General features: G+C 46.6%; 1 protein-coding gene across 4 annotated transcripts in view; it reads right to left on the bottom strand.

The window, feature by feature from the left end:
- svep1 (sushi, von Willebrand factor type A, EGF and pentraxin domain containing 1) overlaps positions 1–23242 on the bottom strand; it is a 75720-nt gene that overhangs the window by 34004 nt on the left and 18474 nt on the right. For 3 of the 4 annotated variants that reach the window (XM_064343725.1, XM_064343723.1, XM_064343724.1), the window contains exons 5-12: positions 22795–22971; positions 8588–8746; positions 7614–7793; positions 5580–5759; positions 3467–3661; positions 2066–2184; positions 1706–1835; positions 1293–1400 (exon numbers count right to left, since the gene is read on the bottom strand). In XM_064343725.1, coding sequence (XP_064199795.1) covers positions 1293–1400; positions 1706–1835; positions 2066–2184; positions 3467–3661; positions 5580–5759; positions 7614–7793; positions 8588–8746; positions 22795–22971 — 1248 coding nt within the window. Of the gene's footprint in view, positions 1–1292; positions 1401–1705; positions 1836–2065; positions 2185–3466; positions 3662–5579; positions 5760–7613; positions 7794–8587; positions 8747–22794; positions 22972–23242 lie in introns of those variants that run through there. The other variant, XM_064343726.1, reaches the window with a different exon arrangement.

The raw sequence follows: 23242 nt of genomic DNA, 5'->3' as shown, positions 1-23242 counted from the left end.
AAAAGCAAACGATTCATTTCTTGTCTCAGTATGCGAGGTCCACATCCCTCATCATTCCTTTTATCATTCCCACAAAAAAACATACGCTCACCCAAACTCCCCTCCACCTGATGTAATGAGAGGAAATCCCCTTCACTGGAGGTGATTACAGTCAATCCAGAGATCATTCAATAGAAGGGCATCTAGTATTACTGGCAAAATCCCAAAAACCCAAGATAATCCACTTGAATTAGATGCAGTGCCAGGATGTTCCTAAAGAGGGCAGCGCTGACACTGTCCCATACCTAGGTATGACTCACTCCGGCAAACCATAAAAAGTTATAATAAACTCAGACATGTTGACACGTGAAAATGGGCAGTCTGGTCGGCACATGGCACCATAATCATATCTGGGCAGTTATGTGTAATTGCTACCCTGCGTGCTCCCGGACCCAGAGAAAGGATATGCACATGCTACACTACATCTAGTTCAGACAGTACCGGGGGGGGAGGGGGTACAGCGCCGTATTCCAAACTAGCTGACACATGTCTGGCAAAGCCAACGCCGGTGTCATCCAGTCTCTGAAATATAACAGGTCATTAAGTGTGGCCGAGGAAAGCGAAAACACCGACGTTTCGCTAACGCTCCATGACGTTATCATGGTCTGGCACCGCATCCAGAGAACGCTAGCCTAAACACCAACGCACACTCCCTTATTAGATTTGTTGTTTTAATACGGTGAGAGCGACGGCTGGCTACGGCTGAATGGCAGCGGAGCGGGCCGGGTGCGGAGACTCGGGGTTCGGTTACACGGCGCCTGCCGCAGCTACCCGCAAGAGAGGGCCCGTCATCACTCTTTTGATCGCGTGGGCGAGAGGACTCCGTTTAGAAGCACCAGCGTTCATTACGCTCCCAACTCTCATACTGAAAACACATGGTAGCATCAGAGCTTCCCCCATTACGTGGTTTATTCTATTCTTTTCCCTTTCTTTTGGTATTTATAGCCACTTTCTTCAAATCCTGCTTCGCCACACATCCTCTCGCTCCCCCACACACCCTGCTCAGCTGAGTCAGAGGCACTCCTGTGTGATCAGGTGGGAGAACAGCTCCAGACTAGAACCCTCCCTCTGAGAGGGAGAGCTTCACTGGTCTGCCCAGTGAGACTCCCTCCCGCTGTTCACATTGCAGTTTGGTTCTATTCCAATGGCTGCCCCTCCACACCAAGAAATAGTGGTAGATAAATAGATAGATAAACAGACAGACAGACAGACTGACACAAAAAGACAGACAAAGGATCTCTAAGAATGGATACCTGAATTGTCTGAAAACTGAGGCACCTCCCACACAACAACAGTTTCCGTCTCTGTAGTCTGGAAAGGGGGTGGGGATCTGCACCTGTCAATCACAGGCGGCTCCGTATCTAGGAGAGAATTCTCACAGTTCTTAAAAGCTCCAAATCTCTGGATAACCACATGTGGACACTGTGAATGTGAAAATCGGATGACACATAGGCCACACTGGTTAACTGTGGCATATTTACACATACTGTATCATTAGCCTGTCAAATTTAACTCCATTAAGTGGTTAAAGACATACAACTTAAACACTGGTGTCAAGAACATCTCAGATGAACATATTTCAGATGATGCTACAATCACTGCTCAGTCACTACATATCACACTGGCACCTTGTCACAGTAATGTAAAGAACACATTATCCACCCACCTATGACCCTGACAGTGAAGGAGCAGTTAGCCCTGTTTCCTGAACCGTCGGTGGCCATGTACGTGATGCGCTCCTCTCCGATGGGAAACATCTGAGGAGGGGTGAAGATCGGAGTCATCTGAACCACTACCTGCGAGGGACAGAGAGAGAGAGAGAGTGAGAGAGAGAGAGAGAGAGAGCAGTGGGTCTAAAAGTACAATGATGATCCACGGCTGGGACGATGGATCAGCACACGTGCGTGCTGTGCTGTTTGTGCGTTGGGTTGTGTATGGGCATGGACCATTGCCCCATTACCGTCCTTTTCATTTTGCATCTAATTGTCAGGGAGTGGGGGGAAGGAGGGGTGATGGGAAAACCCACCTCCTCCCCAGAGTTGTCCTGGGCCCTTGGAGCGTCCCAGCTGACGTTGGCCGAGCCGTGGTGCTCCGCTGTCTCCGCCATGACGTCCCTGGGGCAGGTGATCTGAGGAGGCTCCAGGTCTGGGGTTCACAACAAAAAAACAGGGTCCAGCCAAACATTCCCAGAAAGTGAGGAATGAAACTCAGAAACAGGAATAACTGCATGAACTCCTGCGACTCACCCATGGGCTCAACCTTCTCTTTACAGCTGACTTCCCACAATCCTCTGTTATCAATTACAGCATCATGGGGATTTGCCAGAATCCTCATTTATCAATTACAGCATCATGCATATTTCCCACGATCCTCTTTTATCAATTACGGCATCTTGAAAATTTCCCAGGATCCTCTGTTATCAATTACTGCATTATGCAGCCAACACTACAGCTTAAGGTTTTGTTAATTTCCCTAACAGTCCTCTGCTATCCTTTGATACCGGCCTTTAATGCCTTACTTGCACTGCATGTTAGCTTTTTATAGCTCGTTATGAACAGGGGTGCATTCAGGTTAAGTGACTGTTGCGTGACAGCAGGACAGTATCAGTCATGTTTATAGCTTTGGTTTTGGAACCGAGTACAGTGTGGTCATCTCTGTTTCCCGCATCACCGCACCTGAGGCCATCCTGCCGACGTAGATTATCGGCTGAACAAGATCTCAGCCATTCCAGCAGGATATTACCCACACACTGAAACATCCATCTCCATAAAAATAATGCCCCGGTGCTTTAGGAACCCTTTATTAGCGGGAAATTCATTGTCCGTGTTACAGCGGTTATGAAAGTTGTTGGAAGGGCGTCCGCTGGTACTTTTCCCACCGTTAAACAAGAAGAGCGTGAGGGCATTTGGGTCCATCCCCTCCAAGGAGAGAACGTAAGACTGAGTCACGGGGATGAGGCAGCGCCCTCACCTGGCCCAGACAGAGCAGAACACCTCTCCGAGCTTCTCCATTTTACCTGAGCACCTGCAGTAGCACCTGCTACAACTGATCCAATACCAAGACGAGGCAGTTAAGCTCCATTTCCTGATATGTGGATGTTACTGTTGTGGGTCAGCGTTCATGAATGCTAATGATTTCAAATAGGAGTGCAGAGCAGCGGTCAGAGCACCGGATTCTATGTATACTGGACAAAAACCCAGGGACACGTAGCACTACTGAGTCCTGCATTTAAATTAGCCCAACAGACAATCCTAAAATGTATTTTTATAAAGTCTTATAATGGAACCATAATAAGGGCATAAAAAAATAGAACAATGTGTAGGAAAATAACTACACATGCAATAACTAATAACTGGTAAATACAGACACATAAACTTGCCCATGCTCCAGCAGAGGTATGGTGATCTAATGCACAGGAAAGGGTTACCTTTACAGGTTGCCTTGTGCACACTGGTGCTCCAGTCTCCTGAGGGAAGACACCGCACCTCCAGGTCTCCGAGGAGCCTGTAACCTTGGCGACAGGCCAGCTGGCACACCGTGCCGGCCTTCACATCCTTCTCTCCGCAGGTAGGGGGCGACAGCAGTACATTTTTAAGAGTCATCATCGGAGGACAGCGGATCTCTGAAAGCGGTGAAGAGGAACGGCCTGGTCAGGGCCTCAGGAGAAACTGCCGGCACACCCTCTCCGTACTCAGACACAGAGCACGAAAGGAACACTCAAGGCAGAGCTACATGCACAAAAACATACATCCCGGAGCGATGCTAGATCAGCGAGAAAAGCTCTTTTTAAGGGCATTGTGATCTCCTTAGTCTAGTTCAAGGGTGTCCTATCTTATCTGAAAAGGGATGATGTGTGTATGGGTCTTTGTTTTAGCCCAGCACTATTACACCTGATTAGTTAATCGTGGTCTTCAATCAAGACCTTGATAAGTAGAGTCAGGTGTCTTAGTGCTGAGCTAGAACAAAAAAACCTGCATCCACATTGGCGCTTTACGGAAAAGACAGGACATCCATGTTCTAGAGGAATTGTAAAATAAATTAATAAGTCTAAACAACATGTAAACTTCTTAAAATTAGCAAGCCATTAAGTTATTAATGAATGTACTCTAAGTTTTATCACAGGCCACTTGCAGAAACTAGGTAAATGGACTTTCCAATCAGATCAATCAATCATTTTTTACTGAATCACTTTCTGTGTATTGGACTGTACTGGGGATATAGAGGATCAAAACAGAAGTTGATTATAAGAGTGTTGGTATTTCACCCAAAACTTTCAAAAAATATTTTCATATGCCCTTGTCGAAAAGAAATTACGCCCAAAACTGCCTGCAGGACCAAGAGTAGCAACGAATCCAACAAAATCCAGACTTTTGTACAAACAGAACGCAATTCAGTCCAAAAGCTGAGATTCCAGGTGATAAACAGCTATGAAAGCCGCCTTCTGAGGAGTGAGCAGACGTCTGCAACTTTTAAATAGAGGCCAGTGACTCATGTACTGTAACCGTCTAACAAAATGGCCAGAGCTTTGAGGGTAAATGCTTTCTCCTACCCTTTCCTCTTTCAAGTGGGTGTCCGTTGAGTGTCTGCTAGTGATGTGTATGAGAGTGTGTGCGTTTGTATGCGTGTGTGAGAGAGAGACTGATAAAGAGAATTAGAAAGAAAGAGTGAGAAAGAAAAAGGGACATGCTTTGTATGTGATTGTGCGTGTGTGTGTGTGTGAGAGAGAGAGAGTGAGAGTTAAAGAAAGAGGGACATGCTTTGTATGTGACTGCGTGCGTGTGTGCGTGTGTGTGTGTGTGTGTGTGCATGTGCGCATGCTCATGCCCTTCACTCCCCTTGGCCCTCCCTGACCTACCGTGTTCTCCCTGAGTGTCTGACAGAGACAGACACAGTGACCTGTTGTTATGAGAGAGAAGCTATAACTCTTTCTGTGAAGTGATTTACTGCCACTGTAGTCAAATCCAGACCATATGTTCAGTAACTGCTGTACTTTCTCATATCTGGAGTAGTGGGATGAATCCAGTAATGATTTCTAACCTTTGACATAAAGTACACCACAGGTTGTTACTTTGACAAAAGCTTTAGAAATTAGGTAGGAGGTGGGAGTGGGGCTTAGGGTGCAGCAAAGAGCTGGGGAGAGGGAGTGTTCAGGATTAGGGGTGTTTGAGAGGGCGTACAGAGGGTGAAAGTTTGAACAGGGAAGGGGGGTGAAGATGGATACCCACTGTGTTTGGTGAGTGGGGTTTGGGGTGAGTCGGGTGTTGGTGAGTGAGTTTTGGGGGTGAGTGGGGTTTGGGGGTGAATGGAGTTTGAGGTGAGTGGGGTTTGGGGGTGAGTGAGTGTGGTTTGGGTTGAGTGGGGTTTGGGGGTGAGTGTGGTTTGGGTTGAGTGGGGTTTGGGGTGAGTGGTGGTTGGGGTTTGAGTGGGGTTTGGGGTGAGGGTGCTTTGGGGTTTGGGGGTTTTGGGTGAGTGGGGTTCGGGGTGAGTGTGATTTGGGTTGAGTGGGGTTTGGGGATGAGTGAAGGGTGCAGCAGGCTTACCCACACACCGAGGTTGGGTCCCGCTCCACTGGGCGTTGGCCTGGCAGGTGAGCCGCGTGCTGCCCTCCAGCTTGTACCCCGCGGCACAGCGCACTTCGCACCTCGTTTTGTAGGAGGCGCTGCCCTCCGTGCAGTTTATGCGCCCGTGCCGAGGTGGAGAGAGCGGGGGACACGTGCGGACTGAAGCAGAGAGACACAAAGGGGAGGGAGCACACGTGTGCGGGGTCAGATCCGTTAGGGCAGCAGTGGGTTTAACTTCGTCATTGCAGAGAAGGCAAAAAAAGATCTGACGTTTTCCAACTGAAAATAATATGCCTGCATTATTCATTATATATGTTTGTTTTTCTCCTCAAAAATGGATTTAAGGGAGAGTAAAACCACAATAAACAGAGAGGGAAAGAGAGAAATAGAGCGAGAGAGAGAGAGAAAGAGAGACTGATCTGAGGAAGGCTGGGCCTCTTGTGCACAGCTGCCTGTGCGTGTAAGAGAAAGGAAAGAGGAAGCGCGAATTCAAGTAGGACCTATAATTTATTTTAAAATAAAACTCAAAAATATCCATGATCTATGGCTGGGCCTTGTTAGCCTGTGGTCTGCACCAGCAAAACTCAGATTTTGGGTTCCCCTCCCCTCTGTGTGGGAGGTGCTCAGTGGCAGTGACGCAGAGCGGGTGCGAGAGATTCAGAATCGGGGGGTGTGAGGGGGCGCGGGGGGGGCATGTTGCTAGTCTCGGGCTGAGGGAGACAGACGGATCGGGGTGTTCTCCAGCTGTCGGCACAAGGCGGCAGTTTCGCAGTAGCTGTGAGTTGTTTGCTTCGGGTTCAGTCTAAACACATGCGAAAGCAATATACTCAGACGGTGCGTACAGACAAATAAAGTGAAACTTTCTGTTTGATTTAACAGGCCTTATCACAACAGTACGCTCAAAAGGGAAATAAAAACAACTAACAAGCCGTTGTACCACATAAATGTTTATGTGGGCACGAAAACCTCTAAAAACATCTGAAGAGACTACAGCTCTGGAGAACTTTGAAGAGCTTCCCGAGGTCCATGTGGTTTATAAAGATCATGCTGTGATCAAATTACACTGCATGTACAGGCAAGCTAAAGTTAGCTTTAATGACTGCTTAAAGTTATTCTCTGGAAAAAGATCAGTAGATTACCTTATAATTGTCATCAAACATGTGTCTGTATTTATATAAATCGGTATTTAAAAATGAAAGGAAAGTATATGAGGGCAATTCCATTAGGACCAAACATATTTTTAACATCACCTGGATCACCTGGATCATGTGTAGATTTTTAAAGTGTTCATCTGCTATTTATAATGCAAAGCAGCTAATACGAAGCATGTCAGTCTGGCTGACGTGTACAGGTATTAGCTGCTTGTAAAGCTGCTGCTGTAAAGGCTAAAGAATATCTTCCTAACCAAATACCTGTTCCTAAAGATTTACATATGTATGTATATGTGTATTACTGTTTGTATATACCCTATGTGACCAAAAGTATTAGCACACCCCTTGGTCTTGGGCTGTTTTTCATGGTTTCGAGTAGGCTCCTTGGATCCAGTGAAGGCTAATCTTAATGTTAAACAATACAATTGCATTCTAGACGATTCTGTGCTTCCCCAACAGTTTGAGAAAGGCCTAGTCTGTTTCAGCATGACAATGCCCCCGGGCAAACAGAAAGGTCCATATAGAAATGGTTTTGTCAAGAACAGTGTGGAAGAACTTGACTAGCCTGCCCAGAGCCCTGACCTCAACCCCATCCAACACCTTTGGGATCAATTGGAAAGCCAACTGTGAGCCAGGCCTAATCGCCCAATCAGTGCCCGGCCTCACTAATGCTCTTCTGGCTGAATGGAAGCAAATCCAAGCAGCAATGCTCCATCAGGTATAAAGCCTTCCCAGAAGGGTGGAGATTCCATACTCTATATGAATGCCCACAATTTTAGATGAGATGTTGGATGTCAGGTGTCCACATACTTTTGGCCATGTAGCGTACATGCACACGCACATGCACACACGCATCTCTCACCTCTGCAGCTGGGCTCTGAGCCCGACCAGCCACCGTTGGGCTGGCACAGGCGGATGCTGCTGCCCACCAAGTCGAACCCAGGCTTACAGCGAATCCCACAGGCAGCGTTGAAGTGGTTGTTGCACGCATTCTGGATGAAGAAGCCATTTTCTGGTGGGTAAATCTCTGGGCAGTGAACCACTTGAAATGAGGAAACCAAATGAAAGATTAGCATAATTAACACACACACGCTAATACACAGGCAAACACACATACATGTACACCCGCATGCAAGCACATTTACACAGACACACACACACACACACAGGCAAAAACACATATATGTACACGCTATTGAAAACGTGAGGAAACTCATTTACACAGACACATACACACACACACACACACACACACAAAGGCAAATCTGTCTGACAGACAGTTCTGCTTATGTGGACGTTCTTCTGATTGGAAAATTAATGTTCCTGGAAGTGTGCATGAAGGTGGAAAATTACAGCTTGTGGAAATACAACAAATCCAATATCCCCAGGGATCAGAGGCTCAGTAGACTACACAGCTGCTGATCTCTCATACACTCATGCTCTGCTGCTTGTTTTGTATTACAGCCAGTCTTTTATTCATCTCACAGAAACAAAGGACTCCAGGAGAAGACAAGACTCCTGTAGTCTCTCCCTTGGGTGAGTACATGTGTTTTTACACTGGGAAACTGCTGCACTTCCAAGTACAAACAGAATGAATGATCGGTATTGCAATAGGGATGATACCAATATAATGCTACAATGGTGCTTGTTCACTATAGCTATGTGTGTGTGTGCGCGTGTGTGTGTGTGTGTTTGTGTGCGAGCGTGTATGCATGTGTGTGTATGTGAGTGTGTGTATGTATGTGTGTATGTGTGTATGTGTGTGTGTGCGCGTGCGTGTGTGTGTGTGTTTGTGCATGCGTGGGTGTGTTTAAAGCTGTAGAGGTCTGGTCATACCCTCACAGGTCTTGCCCGCTGGGCTGTACCCAGGTTTGCAGACGCAGTCTTTGGTGGAGGTGCTGCCAGGCTGGGAGGTGTGGTGCTCATCAGGGCAGGGGATACAGGTACCCAGCCCTCCAGGTGAGCCCTCGGGCTTATATGTACCAGGAGGACAGGCTGGCCAAACAAGACAAACGGTCACAGTTATACAGACTAATCAAAGTCACAGCGGTTTGTAGGAATTATTCACACAGGAACACACAGGAAAATATATAAAAATTCAGAACAGATACATGCATGCGCCCAAACACACACACACACCTGATAAACACATATGCACATGTACACATAAATATATTCATGTTTATGTGAACGTGCACAGTTCACACACAAAGGCAGAAATCAGAAAGTCTCCAGCATATTAACACAGGTAATTCCTTTTGAAGCTTCCAGCTCCTCTGGGCTGGGTGAGCTGGCCGCAATCCGCTGCCTCCCGTCTGTCTCTGCGTCTGAGGACCCACAATGCACTCAGCTCCGCAGCCGCAAGTATCCCCGCATGACCACTCCACCGCACCGCGAGGAACGTGCCGCGTCTCTCCCTCCCTCCCTCTCCGTATTTCATGTCTCCTCACCTTCTTCTCTTTCTCTCCCTCTCTCTCTCTCTCTCTCAACCCCTTGTTTTTTTTCTCCCCCATAGCTGGCACACACACTCCCGGGGCGGAACACGTCCAAACAATAAAACATCCACGCAAAGTACTCCAGTCTTTCACCGAGGGATGATTTATTAAATGAAACAACATTAAAAGCTCTTTGCTGCATCATAAAAGAAGGGTTTGCGGAGAATAAATCCATAGCCCAACACCCTGTGAAGGTGGGAGAGCATGACGAGTGGGGTGCTGGGTCCTCTGTGTTACATTAGGGGGTATTAACAGGCTCGCCCGTCCCATCGCTTTAATCATCGCTCGCCGTTTCCTCCCCCCTCCCCCCCCCCGGGTCTCCAGAGGTGCGAGAGTCGAAAAGCGGCGGAGAAGTCGGACCTGTGTCTTTCACGCTCCTGCTCTTTATGGAGGTGAGCCCCTGCCAAAAGCGCTGTGGCCGCAAGCCAAGACACACTCATTTCCTACCCAAACACGGGAAGGTCAGCCAATAGCAGTCACCCCTGTGTAAAAAAAAAGAAACCTGAGCATAAAAATACGCTTTTACCCACATCAAATGACGAACAGCCATAAATGTTTGCTTTTTGATGCAAATTACATACATACAAGCTTTTTAAAACTGTTAGAGTTATCTCTGGTATAGCGTTTTCTTTTCTTCAACCTGTGAGAGGTTGCACAGTCATAGACCTGCTGCAAGTGCTGTATGTTCTCTTTGTCTTTAAGGGGCTTAAGTCAAAGTTGACTGAAAGCCCAGTTGTATTACATGGATACTGTTTTGCTTACAGCATAAGAGCTCAAATGCTGTATTAAATTTAATTTTTATTCCTGGAATTTTTTTTTTTTTTTTGTAGCTGGCACTGTCTGGACAGGAGTCTTTCGCAGTTGGGTTTAATGCACTGCACTATGAAAGACTGCAGCCATTTCATTTGGCTGGCAGGGAGAAAGAGGATGAAGACTCCGAAACAAAATGAAATCCTTAAAAGAAGATAAATTAACATTCCAAAAAAAAGTCAATATGCAGCACGGTGTGAATTAACTGACAGAGGACACACCGGACATTTCAGGCCATAAACATAAATATTGCATCATAGTATAAAGCAAAAACCCAATAAAACTCCACATCTGGCTACAAAGAAATGAAACTATGTACATTACCTATTGGGATGCAAAGGAAAAGTGCAACACAACCCCTGTGTACAATCATGAGATTATCCAACTGTGGGGGCGGCGGTGCAGTATAATGGGTGAGGACCTGGTCTGGTAATTTAAAGGTCACTGGTTTGACTCCCAGGTCGTACTCAACCTGCATTGCTTCAGTATATGATCTGGATAAGAGTCTGCTAAATGCCTGTACTGTAATGTAATGCAACTGACACAAAGCAGAGAAGTGAGAAAACGCACAGACTGATTGAGAATAGCCTTGGTTACAGACTGTGCTCACACTCAACTTGAGAAGGTTTGAGAAAGAACTGCACTTTCTCACTATAAGTGATTAACACATCAGGGAGAACACCTGTTCCCCCAAATCACTAGATTCATCTGAAATGCCCCAAATTTGACTTTAAAAAAAAACATCACTCTTGGGGAGGAGAGAAACAGCATTTTGCTATCAGTGAGGGACGCATTTGCCTGTCACAGCTTGGGGGCAGTGACCAGTGAGACAAAAACCAAAATAATTATTGGAAAGAAAAGGAAATGGGTGACATATTTATTTGATGTGTGAGTATTAGTGCCAGTAGAGCGTTCTTAGGTTGACATGACTATGTGTTTGTATTTGGGTGTATGTGTGTGTGGTCGAGAGTAGAAAGAGGAAGAGAAAAGGAATAATTTACAGACTTTTTATTGTGCTTTTAAAGTATGTGTTTGAATGAACTCACATCTGTGAAATGTCACAGAACAAACTGACAAAATATGTTCACAAACAAATGCCAAAACAAACAAAGAGACCCACGCGTCAAACAAATAATTAAAAGCATGTGGACTACATTCATGCGCTTGTTGTTTATTCCAAATGACTGGATTCAGTTATTATTCTCTTTGGGTATTCTGACTTAGAACCAACTGTAAACATTTGAAAATAATGAAAGATAAAGAATCACATATTATATTCAAACTGTTGATTTAAGTCCAACCTTAGTTCTGGTCGGTTCTTTTCGAACAAACAATAACCCCCATACCAGGACGAGAAGTTATCCCGCAGGTTAAGATGAATTTAAATGAACGCCTAAAAGAAAGTAAAGAAAGTGTGCTAGAAAGTGAAATCTCGTTATAGTGGGGTTAATAAAAGGAAATGAGTGCGTTCCATTCCATCAGCGCGGTGACATAACTCTGTCGTAATGAGCTTCAAGCCTGCAGGTCCCTCCAGGAAACCAAGGGGAAGCAATTAAGCCTCGCTGCGTTTTAGACCGTGCACTAGAGAGGGAATAATGCACTTCACTTACAGTAGAACCAACCGCCATCCATTTAACCCTGGCATGTTGTTTCGTAATTGGGTCCGAAGGGCCAAATATCTCTCAGGACTACACAGGAGAAAAATGGCTGCCTCACAAAAGAATATATTAAATGGCAATTTGTTTATCTTGCAACATTTGAAAGTAGCTATTTTCATGGTTTTTCCATTGTTGTCTAGCTATTCTCATATACGCATTTCTAGCGAGTAAAATAAAAAAAAATAAAAAATGGGGATGCATGAAATCATTTTTAAATTCAGTATTAGCTTTGGTAAGAAAAGCACATGCAAGGATACAAAAACGAAACCTCAAATGCTTCTTCCTTCCCCCCGTCGGGCAGTTTAAGACGCCGCTGTTCCCCTTGCAGGAAGCAGATCTCGTTTTATTGTCTCGGTACCTCTCAGGGCCGGAGTGAGCGAGTGCAGAGCGGTTTATCTGCATTCGGAATGCAAACCCTGGTGCCAGAGTTGCAGACGACATGAGGCACAGACCTGTAGTCCATTCAGAAGAAGAATGGCAAAAACACAAGAGCGGAAACAAAACAAGAACGTCCAAGAGAATCCCCCCTGCTCATCTGCTTAGGCCCCAGTGCTAAAGGACGTCTTTTGTATTTACAACAGAGAAATACTGATACCTATAAAAAAGCCCGTTTGAATTGTGTGGCCATCTTTGGATGAGTGGGACTACACTTTTTTAAACTAAAGTTTGTCTGTTGGAAGAATTAAAAAGTCATACAAGGTATTGCCTTTTCTTGTTAAAAATCTTGTTGTTTTGTTGTTTTCTTGTTGTCAAAAATCTTTAAAATATATTGTATGTATGGCCGTTGAAGATTATTCAAAAAGCACATAACCGGCCACTAACACTCGTTTGTGAAGGCCTTATGTATCTTATGGTCACAGAAATCCTGGCCAGCTTTTTGTTTAATTTCTGTCTCTCTGAAAGAAAGAACAGAGGTAGAAATCTTTCAGAAGGTTAATTTTAGACTGAGGTGGCTTGTTGGTCTCTCTCTGACCACTTGGCCACTTTCCAGGATTCCACTGGACTATTCTCATCTAATAGCAATAACAAGAACACCGCCGTCCTGTCTGTAATACTTTTTTTTTTAATTTCTGACATACCCAACTCCCCCCTTTTCATGTTGTGTAATAATGTACACAGAAAAGGGGAAACAGTTTGAGGGAGACTGATTTGGTTCTCTGTGCTCTTCCTTTCAAAGGACTTCCCGTTCCCGCTGGGGTCAGAGGTCAAACTGGGGAATCCGAGGGCACAGCGATCGGAGCCGCTGGGGCAGAGAAATAACTGTCGACGCCCTGACCCTCACGCTAACGGCCCGATGCTAGCGCTACAGCGGCTCGCTGACCGCCACAAAGGCCATCATCCCGCAGTGCATACCCCTGCAATGGCAGACAGTGCACGCACAGAGGACGTGCGGGAAAAGCCCCACCCAGGGCACTGAGCCTAAGGGCAGTGGTTCCCCAAAACTGTATCAGCATTTTCTGGGATCCACCCAAACTCTAGAAATGTAGAGTGTTGCAGCATATTCAGTTATGAAATTAACGTATTTTTAACCCTATTGCTGCAACACCTGTATGCGCATGCTCTGCATCTTGTGCAATGTTGAATTCAAATGGGGTCAGTAGGTCCTGATCAGTTTTGGGGGGGTGGGGGCAGCTGCTCTAAGGCACAAGAGGTCAGACAGCTAGTCTGTCTGAGGAAAGCCGCAGCCGTCATTTCCTGGACTCTGAAGCGGAGGCCAAAGCTGGCCGCAGGAGGAAGAGGAGGAGGAAGAGACCTGGCCGCAGGGCCATTATTTCATTATATATGCCCATCTTTGGGCTTCATTTTATTCACTCTCCCGGAGAGAGAGATAGAAAGGGATTCTCTCTTTCTCTCTCGCTCTCTCTCTCTCACACACACATACACACACACACAGACACACAGTTTGTGAACCACACTGGACATCCCAGTCCAGCAGAAAGTCATAGGCAATCAAAAACATATACAGGGAACAAAAAAATAATAAATTCTGAACAGAGTAGTGCTTAAATTGTCTGATCTACACCGTTCCATAATTCCTGAATTATGAGAAAAATTATGAGAAAAATTATCACTGCCAGGAAACGTGAGAGTTTCGCAAATCACACAGTTCATAATTCCTTACAGAAAGTTCTCCCTTACCACAAAAATTATAGTTTTTTTCACCTCAATCTCCATGGAATATTAATGCAAATAAACTAAAATCCATCCAGTTCATTGTATTCAAAACATAGGCGATCCACATGCACACGCTGTATATTGTCCGTGGTAGCTCTGAGAGACTCTTCCTGGCATTTCTGGAAATCAGCACTGTTGAAAGGGTAATGAGCCCGTGACTCAGGCCAAACTCAGGATGTGGTAGATCACCTGCAAAGTAGGTCCTCATTCCTCTTCTCCTGCATTTCTACTCTTGGGGGGTCTACTCGGCTGGGGAAAAGGGTCTGCAGACAGACAGGGTGGGGGGGAGGGGGAGTGGGGCCTGCATTCACCCGTATTCCCTGTGACTCCTGCCACTGTATTGATGGGGGGCCCAGATGGTAGCATGTTGGGATGTTGGGGGTGGGGGTAGTAGTTAGTTCCACAGAGCAGCTGCTCGTTTCCTGCACAACCCTCAAATCCCCCCTTTCACTCCAAACACACCTCCCAGACAGCCCAATGCTGGGGCCTCTGCCAGAGCGTGTGTCCCCACTTCATCACCTCCAACTGAAGAATCCCACGCTTAACGCCTCAGGGAGCAATACAAACAAGCCTTTCAGAGAGAGATAGAGAGAGGTGATGGGAAAAGGAGAAGGAATGAGAGACAGAGTCAAAGAGAGAATGGGGCAAAGGGAGAAGAGGGGAAGGGAAAGAATGAGAGAGAGAGAGAGAGAGAGAATGGAGGTAGGAGCAAAAGAAAACAACTTCCTCTCTGGAGACAAACTGCAGCGTGGTTCTCAGTCTCTAGAGCAGAACAGCCACACTGGAGGAGGTAACAGTCAGGCTAGGTCGGTCAAGGGAGTGAGTTTCAAACCAAAGCTCAAGGGTTTCGGGCTTCTGTGATCCTGTCTGGGCCGAGGGCCTTCAGACCACTGGCAGCCGGTAAAATTAATGGCGACTGCGTGTGCCGACACTGCCGTCCTCCCGCCGGGCCCTGCCTCAGCTCTGAGTCCGCAGGAATTAGGGCGGATTTAACAAGGGTTGCTTCTCCAGCGAATAAGACCTACTTTATACTATGCAGTAAAGTAAATCTTTTTATGGCTGGTGAGAGAGCACATGGGAGGCGACTAGTGGAGCCAGAGGTTGGAAGGAGTGCTAATGTCACTGCCAGGTTCTACTGTCACCCCGGGAACCCGACGCGGGGAGTTACCGACCTTCTCGTAGGACGGATATCAACACCCCGCTCCTGTAAGGGGCGGGCCTAGCTACCGTGGGCCCAGTGCAGTCACACCAACGGTGCTCAGAGCAGCACACCCAAAACAAGAGAGACAAGTCTTAGGAAAATCACAGAATGCCATTGACCCACTTTTCATTCAGAACCATTAGTCAGATCTTTAAGGGGCTCTTTTCTATGGGAGGGGAGGGATATGGGTATAACCTCTCAGATACTGCGTTCTCAGTTGAAATCTGGTTTTTCAGGCCTAAAGACCCAGAGCTTCCTCTCCCCGTCCCCCAAGTTCTGTAAGACACTTCAAACCATAGATCAAGCGGCTGGGACGAGATCCATATGTCTGCACAGGGGGTTCGGATGACTGGGGAGGGTTTAAACTACTAATATTTTAACTGAAATTTCGACTTCTCCTTTATCTGTGCTACTGACTGATGGAAAAGCAATATGTTTTTTTGGTGGGGGGGTACTTCTCTAAACAAATCCCCACTTAAGTCAGTATCACATGCATTCATATACACAAGCCTCAAACAAGAGTGCGGTAGGAAGCACTGGAAAATGTGTAGAGTCAAAGAGCTGCTGCTCCAGCTTATCAGGAGGTCATGGAGGCAGGTCAGGCACATTGACTGGGACCACTGACGGCCAGTGAAGGCACATTAATCACAACCATCAACAGGAAATGGAGGATCTGCCACGATCTCTCGTAAATCACCCGAAACCATCTACGGGTCTGTCTCAATTAATTTAAGAATGGGAAGCTCCTCTTAACCTCTGCTATCTTCAGATAATCTCAAGTATTACCCTCCTCTGCCAAATGTTTGGACGGGAAGACGTTGAGCAACTCTCGAAACGTTTTTTTAGAAAGCCCATTTCAGTGGGCTTGCCGCCATATATTCCCATAAGAGATTACACTGTCATGCGAAGTATTCTCACTTATATAGGAAGAGATCATTCATGGAAAGGTTTACATAACCCGGTGGGTACAGTACATCACAGCAAGCCACGAGACAAACGTTTATCCAGGGTTACAGCCTGCGCGGCAAATATTTAAGGAAAATAAACACATTTAGTCTATTGCTTCCTCTAACAAGCTTCTGGTATTCATTTTCCATTACCGCCCCCCATGAAGAGCTTTCATTTCTTACACAAACAAACTTGGCAAGTTGAATTTGTGTACATGAATGGTTAACAACAGGCATAGATCTACTGCAGATGTGTAGCACAACAACAAAACTACAGTTTAAAAAGGCTGCAGTATTAAATAGTTAAATAAAAACTACTAAATAAAATAATAATTCTGGGAATGTTGTGTATCCACCTCTGGTGTGTTTTTAAATACATTTGTCCTTACATTTTAGGCATTTTTGGCATCCAGAGTGACATACAAAACTTATAGTCTTTTCACATACAATCCATTCATACCGGTAAATATTTTTATGGAAGAAATGCAGGGTAAGTACTTTACTCAAAAGTACTACAACAGCAGCATCCCACCTGGGAATTAAAACTACCACCTTTCAGTCACTAGCCAAGTTAACCATTATGCTACATTGCCAGCTAGAGAGCCCATTTCTATTATTATCAGATGTGCCATTCTATTGGATTGGCCGAAAGCATTTTCTGAAAATGCCCAGATTACATTTTTGCCCTCAATTTGTTCTGCAAATATTTCAGGTTTTAGCCTCTACCAAACTCAGACTGTCCCTGTTCCGTCCCACTGCTGCTGCAGAGACAGGCGACAGACAGTAGCGATGGAGCGGGTTTTAGCCTTTACCAGACTGTCCCTGTTCCGTCCCACTGCTGCTGCAGAGACAGGCGACGACAGTACGATGGACGGTTTTAGCCTTTACCAGACTGTCCCTGTTCCGTCCCCGCTGCTGCTGCAGGACAGGCGACAGACGTAGCGATGGAGCGGTTTTAGCCTTTACCAGACTGTCCCTGTTCCGTCCCCTGCTGCTGCAGAGACAGGCGACAGACAGTAGCGATGGAGCGGGTTTAGCCTTTACCAGACTGTCCCTGTTCCGTCCCGCTGCTGCTGCAGAGACAGGCGACAGACAGTAGCGATGGAGCGGGTTTTAGCCTTTACCAGACTGTCCCTGTTCCGTCCCACTGCTGCTGCAGAGACAGGCGACAGACAGTAGCGATGGAGCGGGTTTTAGCCTTTACCAGACTGTCCCTGTTCCGTCCCACTGCTGCTGCAGAGACAGGCGACAGACAGTAGCGATGGAGCGGGTTTTAGCCTTTACCAGACTGTCCCTGTTCAGTCCCACTGCTGCTGCAGAGACAGGCGACAGACAGTAGCGATGGAGCGGGTTTTAGCCTTTACCAAACTCAGACTGTCCCTGTTCCATCCCACTGCTGCTGCAGAGACAGGCGACAGACAGTAGCGATGGAGCGGGCCCAAGCTGGCGACGGGTCAAAGGGGCGCTGGGGTTCAGGGTGACTGCGCTGCCAGTGACAGAACCGAGCCGGACTCGGGCTCCTCCGGGACCGGCTTTCACGCGAGCGGGAATTACTGCGCCTCTCCCGTTTTTTTCACGGGTGTCGAGGGAGGGGAAGCGCTGGCCGCTTTTTGTGCCGGACCGTCTCCGCGGCTCTCTCTCTGAGAGACCGGCCGGAGCCAAGCGTCATATCGGCGCCCGCACGGACGAACGCGAGGTCGGTCGGGTTCAAGCGCATGCTCGTGTTTTTGTTTTTCCAGGCGAACTTCTCGATTGCACTTTATGGCATATTCGCACGTGCTCCAAGTTACGGGAAAGGCGCAGTTTTTCTAACCCTCCGGAGCTCTCCAGCATTGCACTAGATCCCCCCCCCGCCATTCCCTGACTCCTGCATGAGCGCTGGATTTATGTCCGCCTAGGCGCTTCCTCCGGGATTCTCGGCCGTCCAGTCGCAAGCAAATATTTACGGTCGGGGCTTTAAGGAAATACACGGGACCATTTCATCACACCCCCCTATGATCAGCTGGCACAGATTACTGACAACTGTAGCCGCATCAGGACTGCCAAAGACCCACACGTGCAGGATCTGCATCGCAGACACGCAACGTCCGGCACGTCAGATTCACAGTGATTCATACAAGACAAAGCTGAAAGGCTCCAGGCCGCCTGCATCTCTCTCTCCATCCCTCCCTGTCTTTCCATCTCTGGCTCTTTACATGGACTGCATTTATATGGTAAATGGACTGCATTTATACAGCGCTTTCATCCAAAGCGCTTTACAATTGATGCCTCTCATTCGCCAGAGCAGTTAGGGGTTAGGTGTCTTGCTCAAGGACACTTCGACACGCCCAGGGAGTGGGCGAACCGGCAACCCTCCGACTGCCAGACAATCGGTCTTACCTCCTGAGCTATGTCGCCCCTTTACATCCTTCCCAGTCTTGATATGTCTCACCCTCTCACTCTCTTTTAATCACTCTCCCCTCTCATTCACTCATTCATATTCATGCATTCTTTCAAATCATGAGGTTGAGTGGCAATACCAATCTGAAAAGTAAATAAACAGTCCTGTTAACATACACCATTCCTTCCTTCCAGCTTCTGGAATTTTGATAATACTGGGAAGGAAAAAAAAAATCACTCCTCATGTTTGTGTTTAACTTTCGGACATCCTGTTAACTCAGTTAGCTGGCGATGCTGTTACGTACTGTATCTACAATGTGCATGTGAATGATAGCTCAAACTTGTTCCTCTGCCCTAACATGAAGAATGCTTTTTTTTCTGCATCTACCTTAAAGCCAAGGTAAACACATGCAAGCTGTTGTGCTGCTGCTCAAACGGACTGGAGTAAAATCACAAGATGTCTAATACTTAAATGGCCTTTTAAAAAATAAATATTTTATTGCCTATATTGCTCTGTGGTAAACATATTATAAATTTAATAACAATGATTACTATTTTTATTACAACAGCCATATATATATATATATATACATATATACATTCCCCAATTTGTTACTGACCAACATAAGAGTAACAAAAGTGGAATTAGGACAGAGAAGACCTGCCTTGGCTGTGAAATCCTTTTAAACATTCGGCTAAAAACTGAAAACAGATGTAGAATATCAGAACCTGTTGTATGTGCATTGGTCTGCTAAACTCATCAGCAGTAGTGGGGCCATTTTGTTTATCTGCTCAGCTCACATTCTAGGCTGCTCCAGGGTGCCTTACATTGCTAGCATTTCTACCTGCTACCCATTTGGACAGCTAATGTCCTCCAAGAGCTACCCAGTGCCTCACAGTCAGGCCTAAGGAAATCTATTCACAGGTCCTGTAACATTATCCCTGCTCTGTACAGCTGGTGCTCCATTTCAGATTAATTACTTTATCCTGCTCTGTGGTTTGTGGCGAGCGAGGAGGTGGAGAGGTGAGGAGGTGGAGAGGTGGGGACGTGAGCAGGGTGGGGGCGAGACGTTTTGGGATGATCTGGAATTTGTAATGAATGAGCAGATCTTCAAGAAAAAATTCCCCAGTGGCTAGGAACAACAAAGGATTATATCCCCCACCTGAAAACCAGCAAGACCCGAGTCTGGGAAGAGCCAACGGGAAGGAGGGCCTCTGCGCACTTTTTAAACCACTAAAGATGTGGCCAAGCCTCCGAAGAGGCATTCCTCTTCCAGCTTGAATAAACCCTGACCCTGGCCAGAATATAAGACACAAATACACAACAGAAGAAAACGAGCAGCAGGCTTAATGTACCGCTTAACATAATTAATCTATATGCTGGGGACCTATAGTCTTAGTGACAGTGTGATAGTGGCTCTTTGGCTGCTATAGTGGAGAACCTCTTACAGGTTGGAGAGCCTCATGCCCTCAATGTGCCTTCAAAATCATAACATAGACTGTATTAAACAGTAGTGTGGGACACAAACATATTTGGCAAATTGCTAAATGCTAAACACCACATACCACCATATATTTACAAACTCTGCACAATTATAACCCTGAAAGCAGGATGCAGATGGGTGAGTGCTGTTGTGAGCCCAATGCCTGTATTCATAAAGCATCTCTGAGTGGGGCTGCGGATCTAAGTACAGCTCAAAGTTTTGTCTCATAATGGATAAGGTTAGGATACGGACAGGGGAAACCTGATCCCAGATCTGCTAAAACGGAGCCGCTTTTTCAACACAGGCCCAGGTCTGCGTTCACTCTCATTAATCAATTTGCCATTTCCGTTCTGAGTCCCAGACGACAACTTAATCGTGATTTTCTTTGATTTGATTTTGAAGGTGAACTGAGGACATGAGAATCACTGTGCCTGACCTGAAAGAGGGCCTCCTCCATGGGGCCCCATCCCAAGAGCCAACTCCACTGGTGTATGTTTCCCACCACTAATTAATTATTCAACAATTAGTCCAGGGCGATGGCCAAGTGTCAAACAGCATCTGAGTGTGATTTAAACAAGACTTTCGCTGGTGACTCACATTGCCTGCTGATATGGCGAGCCACTGATTAGAGCCATCCAACCAACCCAAAAAAAAAACTGTGATAATTTACCAATTCCTCCATGTCCCAGACAAGCAATCACAAATGTCACCGTTCATCAACACAGACGTCAGTCACCGCATTCTAGGTTACCCTGCCGACCCCCTCCCTTTGTTTTTCTTTCTACTGGGATTTACTCTCCAACAATCACAAGCACCGCCTCCTTTCTAGAACCGCTGATTGAATACTTGGCAGTTGTGTTCATTAGTTCAGCATTTTCTGCCTATTTTAAATCAAATTGAGCATCCCCGTTAGGTCATATGACTCTTGTTTTGGACATAACTGTGCAATCCTTCATAACATTATCCAAAAATTATTTCCCAACAATCACGTTATTCTATGATGATTTGGTCTTTTTTCAGACATTTTTTCTCTTATTGTGAATCTGTTTGGGTATCTGCAGATGTACAAAACGTTTACATTACTGCCTATCACCCACACCCATAGAGGACGCATTACAACTGAGCATGGACTCTCAACCAATATACTCAACCATGGACCAGTAACGCTCTTCCACATGTGTAACCCAGTGTGTAACAATGAGAGCCAGCAGGTCTGAGGAGAAGGAAAACTCCCTCCTTGCTAAAACTGATCACCTGTAGGCTTTTGCTAAGCAGCACAGCAGCATTTATGCAGTGGGAAGCAGACTCAAGCCTTCTCTATCGCAAACGGGAAAGGGGCTTCACTGTCAGCTTTTTGACACTTTCCCTGAAATGCCTTTTGGGGGTTCAGGCCTGGTTTTTGCCCAGTTTCCCTTCCCCTCCCTTCCCTTCTGTTTCTCTGTAAAAAAGCACCATAGACATGAAAATTGAAATTGACACTAGTGATACATCCCAGAATAAACCAGCAAGTCTGAGCCATAGAACTCAGCCGGTTCTTCTGCCCAGAACCTGTCCAACCAGAGCAACTAAGGAGCCCAGCTGTGGTCATTGTTTGGCCATTCTTTGGAGTACATAACGTGTACAATTTCAGCATTAAGTACTGTGCCAGGTCTCTTTTAATGCCACAACAGAGAGGAATTTCAGCTGGGTGCAGAGAAATTTAAAAAAATGTTATGAACGATTTTGATGATCTGAGCTTTAAATCCATTGAGCAGAGATATATTCTGGGTACAGATGTAGTTAAATATTTTTACACATTTTACTCCCTGACCCATCCCTTTCTGCAGTACAAAGGCTTTCATGTCACATTTCTGACTTTACCAGAGGTCAAAGGTCACCAACTGTTTAGAATTCAGATCACAGACTGATTAAAAATACTTAGAGGAGACAGTTGCAGGTTTCCTTTATCATGGAGGAAAGAAGGAAGGAAATAGACCCTTGAAGGAAAGAAGACACCCAAGGAGCGCTCTGTCTGAGTGGCCACACACCCATTGGGTGAGTTTGCTTTGGAACAACAGAATGTGTTTTTTCCTCTGTGGCTTGTCTTATGTATCAGTTCCTGAATGAACCAGAGACTTGCAGATAAAGTCAAACGAAACAGACGTCTCGTGTTCGCCAGCAGAAAGCAGGGCGCTGGGTGTTTTTGTTTATTTGCTGAGTGGGGAAAGAAAAAAAACGCTCCTCTCGAGGGCTTCGTGAACTTAAACACACAAACACGCTGCTCTGGCTCATGGCAGCGAACACCTCAGCATTACCGCATAATCTACACCGGACTGATAATTCCTCGACTATTTGGTTCATAGACTCATGGCAAAGCACTTTTTCTCAAGGGTACTGCGACCATGATAGAGTACATTTATTTACACCTCTGGCAGATAGGTATCAAACGTTTAGTGGGGTTCCACGCTGATGTCATTTGCTTATATAGTGCACACACAGACACACATACATACACAAATGCACACACACATGCAGAAATACACAAACAAACAACAAATATTTAGACTTTTAGTGGGACCAACACTCTAAGCAGATTATCCAAAAAAGACAGGGAAAGCAGAATGGGGGTTGGGGGTCCCCATGCAATTGCAACAGCCAATGGTTACCTAGCAGCATGTGCGGTACCTGTGCATTCTGACTACATGTTGCGGTACACCGCGCTACTGTCCCGTGTGCGTCATGACCTGTGGAACCATGTGCCTGTGACCATTACCGTCGCTGCAGGTCATTGGTTACCTGGTGGCACACACCATACCTGTCCACTCGTGCTGCAGGTCATTGGTTACCTGGTGGCACACACCATATCTGTGCACTCGTGACGCAGGCCCCTAGTTACCAGGCGGCGCGTGGCGTACCTGTGCACTCGTGCCGCAGGCCCTTGCCGTAGTAGCCCTTCTCGCAGACGCAGTCGTACTGGCCCGTGCGCGTGCCGCACTTGCAGCTGGCCATCAGGTCGCAGCAGTCCCGGCCCTCCTCACACAGCGACGAGCAGCGCGACGCCTCGTCCTGGATGTAGCTGCCCGTCGGGAGATCTGGGGGGGGGGGAGGGGGGTGGGAGACAAAGAGGGGAGTCAGGGAGGGAGCGCTGGGAACCCCCTCCCTGAATGAAAAGCGAGGGCGGGCACTTCTCAGGGCCGGCGAGGTTTGCGCAGGCTTGGCGCAGTGATGTCGCTGCGAGACGACAGGCCCGCTGTCACGCAGCGCGAGCACCCGGAGCTGCGATGCGCGCTGCTGCGTCGGACAGCGCGTTGGATTCGCTTCCCCTCAAGCAAACTCAATAACCTTGGCACCGTTTTCGCAGCG

The sequence above is a fragment of the Anguilla rostrata genome, chromosome 7 (genome assembly GCF_018555375.3).
Source record: "Anguilla rostrata isolate EN2019 chromosome 7, ASM1855537v3, whole genome shotgun sequence".
Lineage (NCBI taxonomy): Eukaryota > Metazoa > Chordata > Actinopteri > Anguilliformes > Anguillidae > Anguilla > Anguilla rostrata.
This window is presented reverse-complemented; position numbering and strand designations above follow the sequence as displayed.